The sequence below is a fragment of the Lissotriton vulgaris genome, chromosome 4_1 (genome assembly GCF_964263255.1).
Source record: "Lissotriton vulgaris chromosome 4_1, aLisVul1.2, whole genome shotgun sequence".
Classification (NCBI taxonomy): Eukaryota; Metazoa; Chordata; class Amphibia; order Caudata; family Salamandridae; genus Lissotriton; species Lissotriton vulgaris.
In genome coordinates this window covers 1,868,900,194-1,868,914,011 of record NC_141691.1, presented here as the reverse complement: position 1 = coordinate 1,868,914,011, position 13,818 = coordinate 1,868,900,194, and the positions used below count along the sequence as shown (strand labels likewise).

General features: G+C 48.5%; 1 protein-coding gene across 1 annotated transcript in view; it reads right to left on the bottom strand.

Annotated features, from left to right (window-relative positions):
* Positions 1 to 13,818, bottom strand: part of FER1L6 (fer-1 like family member 6) — a 755,805-nt gene that overhangs the window by 243,823 nt on the left and 498,164 nt on the right. Inside the window, exons 15-17 of the mRNA XM_086966191.1 lie at positions 7,118 to 7,218; positions 2,250 to 2,340; positions 1,323 to 1,436 (exon numbers count right to left, since the gene is read on the bottom strand). Of these exons, the coding sequence (XP_086822317.1) occupies positions 1,323 to 1,436; positions 2,250 to 2,340; positions 7,118 to 7,218 (306 nt within the window). The remainder of the gene's footprint in view (positions 1 to 1,322; positions 1,437 to 2,249; positions 2,341 to 7,117; positions 7,219 to 13,818) is intronic.

Sequence of the window (13,818 nt, the reverse complement as noted above, 5' to 3'; positions counted from 1 at the left end):
TCTAAGACTCTTGAGGGTTGAAGCAGATACAGTATAGCAAAATGGCAACCATGCATGTAACCAATATGAATTCATAGTAAATGTTGAGCCTTTGAAAAGAGGTAACACCTTTATAAACCTCTAAAGTACAGTAAAAATGAAAAAGATGGTGATTGGGATGTCAAGCCCTATTGGTACCCAAGATATTGAGGACAGCAGGTTTCTGGTTAAGGCGCTTTTCCGTGGTTCGTGGGTCTTTTCATAGTTAATTCTGTAGTTCTTGCCCATAATGCCTCTCGTGGGATGTAATGGCCCAACATTATGCTATGTAATTTCAACTCTATTGACAGCTCTGGGTCTATTCAGAGTACTTTGACTTTTCCACATGGTCAAGGGAGCAGTCAAGAGGTTACAGCTATTCAGAGTTATGGGATAATAAAATCTAATTCTACTCATAGAGTAGATCTGTAAGGCTAGTTCATCTCCTTTAATTTGCATATTGCACAGATTAGGAAGCACCATCTATGTTCCATTGCAATTCAGTGTATCGGCTTCCCGGTCACCAACGATTCTGCATGGGCCCTGGCTCCTTGCTCCAGGAGGGCAGGAACTGTGGGCCATGTTTCTCAACTTTTGCAGCAGGCCGTTCGCAGGCTGGGCTTGCTGGGTGTCCTGTGTCCGCCCCATCCTCTCCTACCTGTCTCTAACAAGGCATCATGGCATACTAGGGCCCCATCACTGCACCTAGGGTATTCTAGATGTCCTAGGAAGAGCTGTGGTGGGCCTGCAGGCCCTCCTACATGTACCAAAAGTATACACATGACCCACTCTAAAAACATAAGCCTGTGTTTATCGTGGATGGACCATGCATCCTCTGCACACCTAAGGCATTTCGCCCCCCCCCCCCCCATGAACTCTCCATGTGGCCCAGTTACCAAGGTACCGAAGCATTGACATGGGTAAGGAAAGAGGCCAAATTTTAAGCCCACATTGGTTGCCATGTTCAAGTAATATGGAAGAGGTGAGTGTGATATTTCTGACAGGGAAACTTCCTCCGGTAGCTGAATTTATGTGCCTGATTTAATGTTTTGTGGTTAAAAAAATGGACAATAAAAGCAGCAGGTGGTAAAATGAAATGCAAAAACCAAGTGAGTGAGAGTAATTAATGCTCAATTCATAATGAGTACGGAATAATGCTTCTTTGACACTACATCGCTAAATCAATAAAACGGTATATGAGACGATGAGAACCAACACCATATCTAGCATCGTAAGCAATCCTTCATCAGGGCATCAGCTTTAGTAATGACAAGAGAGCTTGTCCATATATTTTTCAATCATACCTCATCGATCAGGAAGCGTATTTTTTCAATGTCACTTTGAACTTCACGCATCATGTCACTGTTGGACATCTTCTTCTGTTTTGTAATAGCACTGGCAACACTTGACATGGCCTCCTGAAAAGAAAAACCACCAACAGATGAACAAGTAATTCCCCAGTGAGTTGGCGCCATCACTCACTTCACTACTCGTCTCCACAGTCAGGAGGAACGCAAGCAATCTAAGTCATGTCAAAGGCTTCTTTTCATCAAATGCCAAATTGACTCTCTCAAGTCGAGGACGAATGAATAGCTGTCGAATCTAACATTTGAACCTCGCTTGATAAAGGAGTTTGGTGGATACTCACAGAGCAACTCTGTGTTAGGAACCTTTCGCCTTCCGCCGAACATGGTCAGATCCAATACTCAGGCGGTGATTGATCTAAGTACTCAACAAAATGCGTTTGGCCTTCTCGACCTAGTTCATGATGGAAGGACTGGAATGTATAATTGTGTTCATTAATTGACCCTGATGGCACAAGTAACCCAACCAAATGTATCTGTAAGTTGTTTTGCTTGTGTTTGATTGGAGAAAGGGTGGAGGACACAACATCTCCTAAAGCCAATGAATAACCTTCTCTTTCTCATGAGAAATGCAGATTTCAAGGTTATCAGATAATTATTGGCTGAGCAGAAGTGGATGGACAGTTTCCTTTGACTCTTGAAATGTGGAAAATATGACCAGTGGTTCACGTGAGGGCGTGGGTGCCATCTACCCAAGCACACAGGAAGAAGAAACCGACAAAACATTGGAGCACACCCACTGAAAGAGAACACACGGCAGCGCACATGACGGGTCCAGGTCTGCAGGAATGCTCTCCCGGATTGGTGTGTACTGATTATTGTACAGCTAATGGATTGAAAGTTGATTAGATGATGTGTGTATCTTACCAGTTCTTGCCTGCATAATGTCACTCTTTTTTTGTCCAGAGCAGTCTGATTGGGGGTTTTCGATTTTTTTTCCACAATGCCACTGAAGGCTCTGAAACAGAGAATAGCAACACATAATAAAGAGACGTATACATCGTGGGCCACAAACTCCCGTCTTTACTAAGAGTATAACCTAACCCTTGGTGCTGGCACGTGAGAACTAAATACGCTGCCCTACAATCAAGGACTGACGCTATTTAAGGGTTCGCGTCGCTCATCTGATGGTTTATTTTGGTGTCGGCAAACTAATGAGCTGTATCATTTGCAAATGCGTTTGTCGCTCACAGCTTCTGGGTGTGTGGGGCTATAAAAAACACTGGAAGCGCGTGCGTGGTGTCACTGCCGGAAACGCTCACGTGAAAGTAGTGAAAACATCGTTATAAACCTACTGCATTTCTTTGCCCTTTGACCCTTAAATGTCCGCATCAAACCAGACTGTTTCCGTAAGATAGTAGGCTACCGCCTAAGCATGCAAATATCACAGCGCCCTCAGGTGTGTCAGGGGGAGAAGATAGCATAATGTGTATTTGTAAAGCGCACGTTAGCCCAAGAGTATATTGGCATTGAATAACAGATGGTTATTGTCACCCAACTCAATGGTACTCGTTTTATCGACATGAGAAGGATAAAAGGCTGAGTGGAACCAGCAGGATTTGAACCAGTGACCATGAGGTCGAACACAGGTGCCTACAGTCGACGCATTAGACCACTAAGGCACCAGAGCCGGTATTAACTGAAATTGTTTTTGAAAAACACTATTTTGTGTGTGTCTGTGCGTGTACTTGAGAGTGTTTGTGTGTGCGTTTTTGTGTATTATTGCGTTAGTGAATGTGTGTGTGCAAGTGTGTTTGTGGGCATGGGTGGAGAAGTGTGGCTCAATGGTTAGAGTGGCAGACCCTGATGCAGAGGTCTGGCCCGGACCAGGGTTCAATTCCCCTCTTCGGCGGGTCTTGGGCTCAATTTCCTTGGACCTGATAATTCTCGCCTCGGTGCCTAGTCCAATCATGGGTCCCACTCTGTAACTCTGGGCACTAGCTTGCTTAATCTCCACAACGGCCCCAACAGCGCTGGGATGCCTGGCTTCACCTTGGGGGCGCACAGGGGTGGACATTTCACAGGGAAAGCCAGGAAGGGTTCCACAGCAGTATGTGTTACAGCGCCAGGACACCCCGGTTGGGGAATTAGTACGCTTTACAAGTACAAATTACATTAACTTGTGCGTAGTTGAGTTTGTGTGTTTGTGAACGACTGTTCCTTTGTGTCTGTTCGTTCGTGTTAGTGCGAGTTTGTGTGTGTACTCATATATCCATGTTGCTATAGTGCCATCGATGAAGAGCAACACAACGGTGTACATCGAGAGTGTGGGGAGATGAGTTGAGGTCTTTAAAGGGGGTCACATTGTGGTTGGGTGGGTGGTGAAGCAGCGAGGCCTCTTATTGCTGAAGCTGCCCCTTAAAGATATGTCTTCATCACCTCCCTTAAGTGTAAGAATGAAGGGCTGCTCTCAAGCGCGCAGGCACTCTTCTAAGCATTGGCCTTACTTCTATTCAAGTGATTTCTATTTCTCGCTGTGTCACTTCCTGCCTGGCCAGGTCCTGCAGGTGACGTAGCCTGGAGGCGCCTCCAATCAGGTGCCCCAAGACGGGACAGGGATCATCGCATTCTTTCAGTCCTTTGATGGGAGCCCGACAGCCCTTCAGACGCTCTGTGAGGCGACCACGGTGGCCCTGGATGCACTGCAGAGCCTGGCGTTGACACCATCCAGGCGGAAGGCACCAGAGCTGGGCCAGAGGGTGTGGACTCTGCCCTGCAGCGGGGGATGGTGGGGCACACATATGTACAGAGAGAGGGAACCCAGCAAGCAAAACGAAATCCCTCCTTCTAGGAGGCCTCCTTGGGTTCACTTCGCAAGATATTTCTCACAGTAAAAAAGGACAAATAATGCTTTTTATAGCACAATTATAAAATACCTTGGTTAAAAACATAGGCATTGTAGCAATTTCTAAGGTGTCACTCATAACTTGTGCCAATATCTAATGGCAGTTTCAGTAAGCCAGACCACCAAGGAGGCGTGTCTGGGGAACTCCTTGAGAAGCCATCATTCTTTCCCTGCAGAGTGGGGCATTGCAGTCCTGGCACCATGCCAGAGCAGCCTTACCTAGAACAGATCTGAGCTTTGCAGCTCTTCCATGAAAGAGGCTTGATTATGTATTCAAGGCTTGCAAACAACTAAAGAGGCTTCCTTTCTGAGCCAGGTAAAGATGAAAGCCCTGTGGATTACACACGAGGCGCTGGCGCTTACCCTCACACCTGCTTGCTTTGTTGTTCCTTGAATGCATGTCAAAGTGGCTTTATATGCATCCTGTCGCTGGTAATTAATGGTATTTTGCTGCTGTATGCAACTAAAATAATACCACCCAGAGGAGGCATCACAAATATAAAAACACTGCTCAGGTGTAATTTGAAGACTTTAAAAATGTTTCCAGTTATATCAATTGAATTAATCTGCTCAATTATTACTCTTCTTTTCCCAGTGTCTTCATTTCCACTACAGTATCTTGCATGCTGTGTAGCTGGCTGATGGTGATTTACTGTGTGCGCCCCCCTGAGGCACTCTGGAGACGTGTACATTTTTCAGTTTTTTCTTTCTGTCTCCTTTAACAGTAACCACTACAAAGGGGTTAGCTGCATACATTTATTTAGGCAGTGAAATCAAGATCACCAGCTAAAGACACAAATGGGCAATACTGTGAGAATATGCTTATGAATGGTGTCTCCAGAGAGCCATGCATTCATTGCTTACTGTGACAGTCTAAAGAGCCATTGAGGTTAAACCTGGAACCTTTCCATCTGCTTGTGAAGATTGCGACATCAACCCACCCAACCCCTGCCGCCACCATGAACTACAGTCCACTGAGGGGCCACAGGTAGAGCAAGTGACATCATTTGCTACTGGTCCAGCCTGATGACCTCATCAGGTTCATCACTTGTCCCCCATGTAGCCCCTAAACCGATTTCTTTGTGCGGCTGAAGGGCTACTGGAAGGGCAAAGTGTGGAACGAACTAATGTAAACAGTGCTCTAAGGGCCTGCTTTGCTACAGTGCTTAATTTAGCTTAATTTGTAAAAAGAACTAGTGCTGGGGCCCTCATTAAGGGCCACTGCAGCTTGCACGGCTCATTGCCCCTATACGTGCCGCCAGTGACAGAATCAACACAACTACTAATCAACACACCCAACAAGTAGGACATTTCAGATTATTCCATACCCCAAAACCAAAAGAATGGCTTGGACAGCAGTTATTAGTCATTTTTAATGTTCACTGAGATGAAACAACTGTTGCTGTGTTACTATCTGTTTCAGAACAGTGCAGACTGTCATACGTGCCGGTGTTAACAATTAAGTTCTGGTGCTGAGCACCGGAACCCACCTGTTTAAATTAAGTACTGGCTTTCCATGCACGACCGGAGAGACCAGTTTTAAGGAAAATCCAGACCTACCAAGGGAAAAGCTGGGGTACCAGCTGTTATTTCTGGTAAATTCTAATCATTGCCAACGGGTGTAGTAGAGAATGTGTAAGTCAGGATGTATGAATGTATGCATGTGTTTGTTTTATTTCTACAGAATCACAAAATCATGTGTGTAGCGTGTTTTTTTGCCTTTGCAATGCCACCAATGACTATCAAGTGTGCTGACTATGTGTTCTTTCACAGAAAATGACTTTTATTATATTAAATATGAATTTCTACCCCAGGTTACTATTTTTGCATGGTGAAGATAAGAGATTCATTTTTCACCTGCATGCAGTTGTGCTCACTCGTATAGGGATCCTTTAACTCAGTTGCCCTAATGAATGTCCGGAACCTCTCATAGCCCTTTTGTTACGGGCAGAAACATGTCGGCAGAATATTGTATGTGTTGGTCATGGTACCTATAAACATTGGTTTTTAATATTTGTATCCATACCTGGGTACTCACTAATAAAGGATCATTCCACGGGTTTACCCTAGGGTATTTTTATACCTTAGTCCCTGCTGTATCCAGCAATCATAACTTATCTGAGAACTCCCTCACATTTTGGAGGTTGAGTCTGCCCTAGTAGTACCACCTTCCCAGGGTAGGGTGAGGAACCTATGATGAAGCATGGCACACAATGTGGGTGAAGCTTCCTCATCTACAAGCACCGGATCTGGTTCCTGTTGTGTCCTCCCCAGTCCAGGAGCATACGCAAGAAGAAAGGAAGGAATTCAGCAGCAGGTAATAATACAAATAAATGCACAGGAGAATTTAACAAATATTGAGGCATATTATCAAGTAGGGCATTAAAATTATCGCCATTTTAGCGGCCGGCGATAATGGGCTTGATAATATGCCCTGGAGAATTCCCATTGAAGCCCATGTTCACACCAGAACATGGACTTTTATTGGAATTCACAAGGCCATATTATCAAGCCCATTATCGCCGCTTTAGCAGCAGTTTTCTGTCGCTAAAACAGCAATAATTTTTAACGCCCTTCTTGATAATATGCCCCATTGTTACTTATCACATTGTTTATTAATCTTTCATTATATCGGGCTCATTTAACCTAACAGTCCATTGGAGGGAGTCTGGCTTGCTTTGAATGAAAGAGAATAGGGGTGCATGGAACTAGGTGTAACTAAGGAGTATTCCACATTAAAGGTAAGAATTGTAACCTGTACACAGATTTATGTTGCACATATTGGAACGTTATTTACACCCCTATAGTGTACACTTCGGCATTCTCTTACTTTGTAGCTAGGTGTGTGCTATGCAGATCCTTATACATACATGTGCACAGTGGACTGTACCTGCAGTGGCTGACAAACTCAGTGAGGACAGTCCTCATTTTCTCCTCTGATGCATAATCGGATTTCTTGATCAGCTCCTTTGCTTCCTCCAGGCCCTCCTCCTGTGGATTGCACAAACAGCCATGTCACTGAGGATTCCTGGACTGACATTTGAGTTTGGGTATCTTCGCTTCAGCCCTTTCATCAACAGCCCTTTTCGTTATGTTTTTCAATAGCCTAAAGTAACCTACATTCATTAAATCTAAAGCCTGAAGCATTTTAGCACACCAAGATCTCGACCACAAGGTCTCTATTAGTTATGATGGGGCCGTAAACAATAATTACTGGCCCCTTGCAAATTCAAACCCAGAATCACTGGTTTCCCTCTATTCGTCATTTTTAATGGACCCCTCAGGGTTTCATTTGCCTTCTGGTTTAACGCCCCCTCAAAACCCCTCACCCCCAGCCTCATACTCCCTCCCTGGAGTTACCTGTACCTCAGATATGGGTTACTCTGGGAGCGGGGTAGGTATTGGACCTCACAACTGGGACCTCTTAATGAGACTTCAATGCACAGATTTATCATAGGATCGCATTCCATTTGCGTCACGTGGGGTAACGCAAGGGCAGCACAATCCTTAGGTCAGATTTACCACGCCACGCAAGGACACCTTGTGTGGCCCTGCATGGCTTGGTTAATTGGAGCAACGCAAGGCAACACAAGTAGCTGCCCTGTGTTACTCTGCGCCAGGAAGGCATTACGTGGGTGGGGAGTGGGTGTTCGCACACACATCCTCCCATGCATTTTGGTGCATTAACAGTTTTATCATTAGTGGTAGACCTGGAAATGTGTCAAAATGCTACGCGTCCCCAGGTGAGGGGTAACAAGGAGAAATATCTTTATTCCCCTCGTTATTTCCTCTTTCTATGTGTCCTGCATTTTGGATACTGCAGGACACGTAGAATGAAGGAACCACCTATGAGAACTGTTTTTGTGCAGTAAGGCTGCACAAAATCAAACCTGCCTACAACGCAGGGGCCATTGCACCATGGTGCCAGGGTGCCTGCATTGGGCCCAGCAGCATATAGCGCGCCAGTTCAGTGAGAGGTAAATATGGTGAATTCCTGCCTTTCCATTTGATGCGAAGCTGCAGGTTGTTTTGCTGCGTTGCACAGCATCAAAGAGCCTAACTATTTAGTAACACATTAGTCACAGGAAGCACAGAATAAGAAGGTCTGTCTGGAAAAATTGGTACTGTTGATGGAACTGAACTCCATACCCCATTGACATCAATTGTTGGATTTTATGAATGTGAACTAATGATGTTAGTCACGCCTGCCACCTGCATGCTTTAGAATATAAGACACACCTTCTATTCACCGATCCGGCACAACAAACATAGCGCACTGAGTTAATGCAGAATGCATGGGGAACTAACCTACCTGGCGCGGATCTGTAAATCTGGGGAGCGGATCCCCAGCAGGACAGCAGCTGGCATGGCCTCTGCTGACCTGGCAGGCCAGTGAGCTACCTAATAGAATATAAATGACGTGGTTCCTACTTCTGATGAGCTGGTAACAGAGTGTATCTGCATTATAAGAATTTCTATAAACATGCCATTGCCATTCAGCCTGTGCTCGGTTGAGCTGTTTGTGCTACAGAGTCGGTGGAAGAACTAGGTCTTACTAAGGTGTCAGTCAGTGGAGTGAATTAACTAATCTAGACCCAGTCCTGTCCAAAACTGTTCAAATCTATGCTGTAGCGTGGTGGGCCCCGAGCGGTCTCCTGCCGTTTATTTATCCCCTCGGGTGGAGCCTGCCTGAGGGGTGCATGGATGCGTGTGGTGCAATACGTTGTAGTGGAGAGCCTGGGTGGCTCTCAACATCCCTCCTTTCTTTTAGTGATCGACTCTCAGGTACTTCAGGCTCACAGAGAGGTGCATATAAAGTCTTTAAGTCTTTGACTTGGCACAGGGTTTGGCCGGAGACCATACCTCTGGCTCCGGGAGCTGAAGCTGACCACTGCATCCGATGGAGTGTTTGGGGGTGACCCTGTCACCACGTCTTGACGGAGCCGACCAGCCCCAGCGAAAGCCTCTTCCCGCTATACTTGCGAGCTCCTTGGTGAAGAACCCAGCAGCATTGGCAAGCCAGGCTGGGTAAGATTTGGGGTGTCCTCGGTACATTCTGACTCTTCTTGGCCAGGACTTTGATCGCAGATCTTCTTGAAATTAGACACATTCCTCCTGACAGACTGCTGCCCAGGCTGGGCAGTGACCATGGTTCCTTGAACATCCACCACTGTCCACTCTTCTGGCTCATAGGTTGTCCTGAACTTCCAGCTGTTTCTCAGGCCCGACGCGATTTGCTCGCCTTTTGGTTAGTCATAACCCTTCTCGCTTGGACGGCATCATTCTCCCATTCTGGCGGCACCCACGAGGGATCTGTCGGGATGCTATTTCACACGGTGGCCGCTTTAGAGTAAATGCGAAGGAGCACACTTGGTCGTGCTGTATGGCGTCTGACGGTAGGCATCAAGGAACTGATCTAGTGCGACTTTGGTATCTTCACCGTGTCTACGGCAATGCGCATGGCTCGATTGAGCATTCGCATTAAATGCTCCACATCCCCGTTGGCTTGAGGCCACAACAGGGTGATCTTCAGGTGATGGACTGCTTTTCATTCTAGGGACTCTTGGAATTCCCGGCCTTGGAACGGTGGTCCGTTGTCTGTCTGAAACTCCCCTGGCAGACCCATGAGTGCAAATGTCTTGTTAGAACTCTTTGGACATGTGTGAACCGGAAACGTCGTTTACAACGTGGTGTTTACACCACACAACCTTTACCACGCTGCCATTACAACGCAAGTCGTTACTACGACTTGCGCTGGATTGCGCTATTGGTTAAGGAATATTGTATTTTTCTATTCCAACACCTTCCCTACTGTTACGTGGACTGCTGTTAGAATAGAAAATTATAATAATCCTCAATCCGCACCCTCCAACGCAAGCCGTTGTAATGACTTGCGTTGTAAAATCCGCGATGTAAAGTACCGCGTTCAAAATGATTGCATTGTAGTATCATACATCCTGTGTGATCGCCGTTGACGCCACTACTTCTACTATGGCAAACTTTGAGAAGGAGTCAACCATCACCAACATGGTGCGCCCATCCAGGATGCTTCTAAAGTCGAGGCTGACCTTGGCCCATGGAGTTTTGCTGGGTTCTTCGGTGATCAGTGGCGCCGGGCCTCCCCCTGTGATGGTGCAGGCATGGCATTGCCTCACCATTTCTTCCACCATGGAATCCATCCTAGGGAACTAGACCTTGTTCCTTAGCCTGGCCTTTGTCTTGGCCATCCCTTGGTGTCCTATGTGGGCCAGTTGAAGGATCCGCCGCTGCAGCCTCTTCGGGATGATGATTACGTGTCCTCTCAGAACAACTATGTGCTCCCCCACGCTTAGTTCATGGCCTACTTGCCAGATCTGCTGTCGGGTGCGGCTTTCTTCTGCTCAGAGAGCCTGTGCGCCATCCATGAAGTGTGCCCACCCATTGCTCAGCAGGGTGGCCTTTACCCTCGACAGTGTCTCGTCTTCATTTGTTTCTTCTCCAAGTTCCTCAAGCGTCATGGCTGCGGGGCATGCTTCCTGCGAGATCATTTTCACGAACACTTCAGAGTATGCCACATCCATCGGTGAGTTTTTAGGTGGCATGTCCTGAGGGTGCCGTGAGAGATAGTCGGCCGGGTTGTGTGCCCCAGGGCAGAAAATGACCTTGAACTTGTAAGCCTGCAGCTGTACCGCCCATCTCTATTCTCGGGTGCGCAAGTCTAGCGGACCCGCCGAAGAGCGGGATTAGCGGCTTATGGTCCGTGACCACTTGAAATTCTTGGCCATAGAGGTATAGATGAAAGTGCTGGCATGCCCATTTTATCGCCAGGGCCTCCCTCTCGATTTGGGCGTATCTCATTTCCATGTCTGTCAGTGCCTGCTGGCATGCGCCACGTTTCTCCAGGTTTCTGGACCGTGCTCCTGAAGGAGGAGCGCTCCAAGGCCCACTGGGCTGTCGTCTACAATCAGTTCGGTACGCCACCTCGGGTGGAAGTAGACCATTACCATCTTGTCCAGGAGCGCTGTCTTGATGCTGTTGAAAGCTGTGTTGGCAGCCACTATGCATTCCCAATTTTTGTCATTGCGTGTGAGAGAGCAGAGCGGCTCGGACAGGGCGAGTAGATTTGCAATGAATCTGCCACAGTATGTGGTCATGTCAAGAAAACTGCATACCTTCTTGGGAGACTTTGGGGTACTGGCCACTCAGATGGCCACGGCCTTCTTGGGGTCCACTTGTAGTACTTCTCTGGTGAAGGTGTATCCAAAGTAATCAATAGACTTCTGATAAAAGGAGCACTTAGCTTTGTGGAGCGTCAGGCCACAGTCTTCGAGTCTCTGGAGTGTCGCACGGCGGTGAGTGTGGTGTTCTTCTAGGGTGTTCGAGAACACCAGGATGTCGTCACTCAGGTTGATCATACGCTGCAGCCCCGACAGTGCTTCGCTGATGGCGTTTTGGAAGACTCAGTCTCTTGTACCTCCTAAGGCCAGCGTGTGTTGAGAACGTGGTGATATTCCATGCTCTCAGGGTCGAGCTCCAGGTGGTGGTACCCTGTGTTAAAGTCCAGTTTTGAGAACCACTTGTCTCCGTTCAGATCGGCCACTATGTCGTCAATGGTGAGCGTGATGTGGCACTCCCTCTTGACCGCCACATTCGGTAAACTCATGTCCATGTAGAGCCTGATGGCTCCAGGCTGGTTTGGTTTGGGAGCTACAACCAGCGGGAACATGGAGTTGGACCGGACACTTTCTCGATTACTTCTTCCACTTGCAGGTGGAGATTGAACGGCACCTTCCGCTGTCTAAGAGCTGCAGGCCTCACGGTAGTGTCGATGTGGAGCCTGACCTGTTTTCATTTTAGCTTGCCCAGTCCAGTGAACAGCGCTGGGAACTCCCTCAGAATGGTTTCGGCATGGGAGTCATGGATTTGGTTGGCGAAAAAGACCAGACCCAGGTCTTCTGCTGTGTGGCAGCTGAGTAGCGTGCCTTTCTTCCCTTCTGTGACATGGAATCGAGCCACTGTGACATGCTTCCCACTGGCGATTTTGACCTGGATGACTCCGCTAAGGGGGAATGGATCAATCCCTCCGTAGGTGTATATTCGGGCTTTGGTTGGTGCAAGCGAGGGTCTTGGTGGCAGACGGTCATACTGCTCGGACTCCATCATGTAGACAGCTGCGCCTGTGTCGATGAGTGCTCGGGCGGACGTTCCTTCCTCATGGAGAGAGCACATCGGTATCTGCCTACGGCGGTTGTCAGACCTGCTGACAAAGGACACAATAAACACCTCATTGTCATCTTCTTCGAGGGCGAGGCAGCGTTCTAGTGGTGGGTCATCCCTTGGCGACAGTGGGTCATGGAGTGAGACTTGGTGCAGACGTTGTGACATGCCTCGCGACCTTGGAGGAGCCTGTCAGGACCGGCCGCTGCGACACACCTTGGCAAAGTGGTTTATATTCCCACAGTGTGAGCACGTCTTCCCTCTTGCTCCACACACAGCCGTCACTGAGTGGTCCTCTCCACAGTGGCCACATGCACCTCTGGTCATCGTCCCCGGTGCCTGGCGAGTCACGTTGGTGCGTCATTGGATTGTCTCCACCCTTTCCTCTTTGACGGGCGCATATCTAGAGGCGTTCAGCGCCGCGGCTGGTTTGTGCAGAGCCGCTTCCATTTCGCCAGCCTGGACGTCCAACAGTTTGTGGGACCAGGCCAGGATGAGTATCTCGTCCAACAAGATCCCCGGCTGTCGAAGGATCAGCTTCCGCAGTAGTTTGGAGCGGCACCCTTGGATGACCTGGCCGCGTATTTGCTCTCTCTGATCCGTGAAGTCACACATGCCTGCCAGCCTGCGTAGATGTGCGTAGACCATGTCCACGGACTCCGTGTCTCACTGTGACGCCTGTCTGAACTTGAACCTCTCGAAGTCTGGGTTAAGTTGAGGGTCAAAATGCCTCTTAAGAGCAGCGACTGCCACCTCGTAGTCGTTGTCGTCACCCGTATTGGGGAGCATCTCAAAGAGGTCAGAGATCACTGAGCCTCCGTAGTAGATGAGTAGCAAACTTTTCACAGTGCCATCAGTCTCACTGAACGGTGGCAGCGGGGCGACAGCCGTGTGACTGTGTCCTGGGGGTGGTGAGTTGGCACCCCTGTCTGGATTGTTCCCTCCAGCCTGCTGGGCTGCAGCGCCCTCCGGAGCCGTGTTGCTCATGGTGCCCGTTGTGTCCGCGTGTAGGTGTGGTGGTGCAGTCCTGGCACTAGGGGCCTGGGGTGAGCTTGCGCACCGGCACGTGGCCATGCGTGGTTAGCTGGCCTGTAGGCCCTGTTAGCTCGGGCGAGGTGGCTTTGTCCCTCTGAGTAGCTACGGCTGATTGTGCCCTCCTGGTGTGCTGTTGGTGGAAAACCCAAGTGATGAGGGGCTCCTGTGCCTGCTGGTGGGCCTGGCTGTCTTCCTCTGTGTGTGATTCTCCTTTTTCCTTTCCTCTTCTTTCTGTGCAGGCAGCACGCAGGGCAGCTGTGGGTGCTGGGGGCCTGAGGTCCAGACGTGTTCCTGGGCCTGTGTAGAGGCCTCAGGGCTCTGGCTGGCCTGAGCACTGGACGGTGGAGATGAGGCATGGGC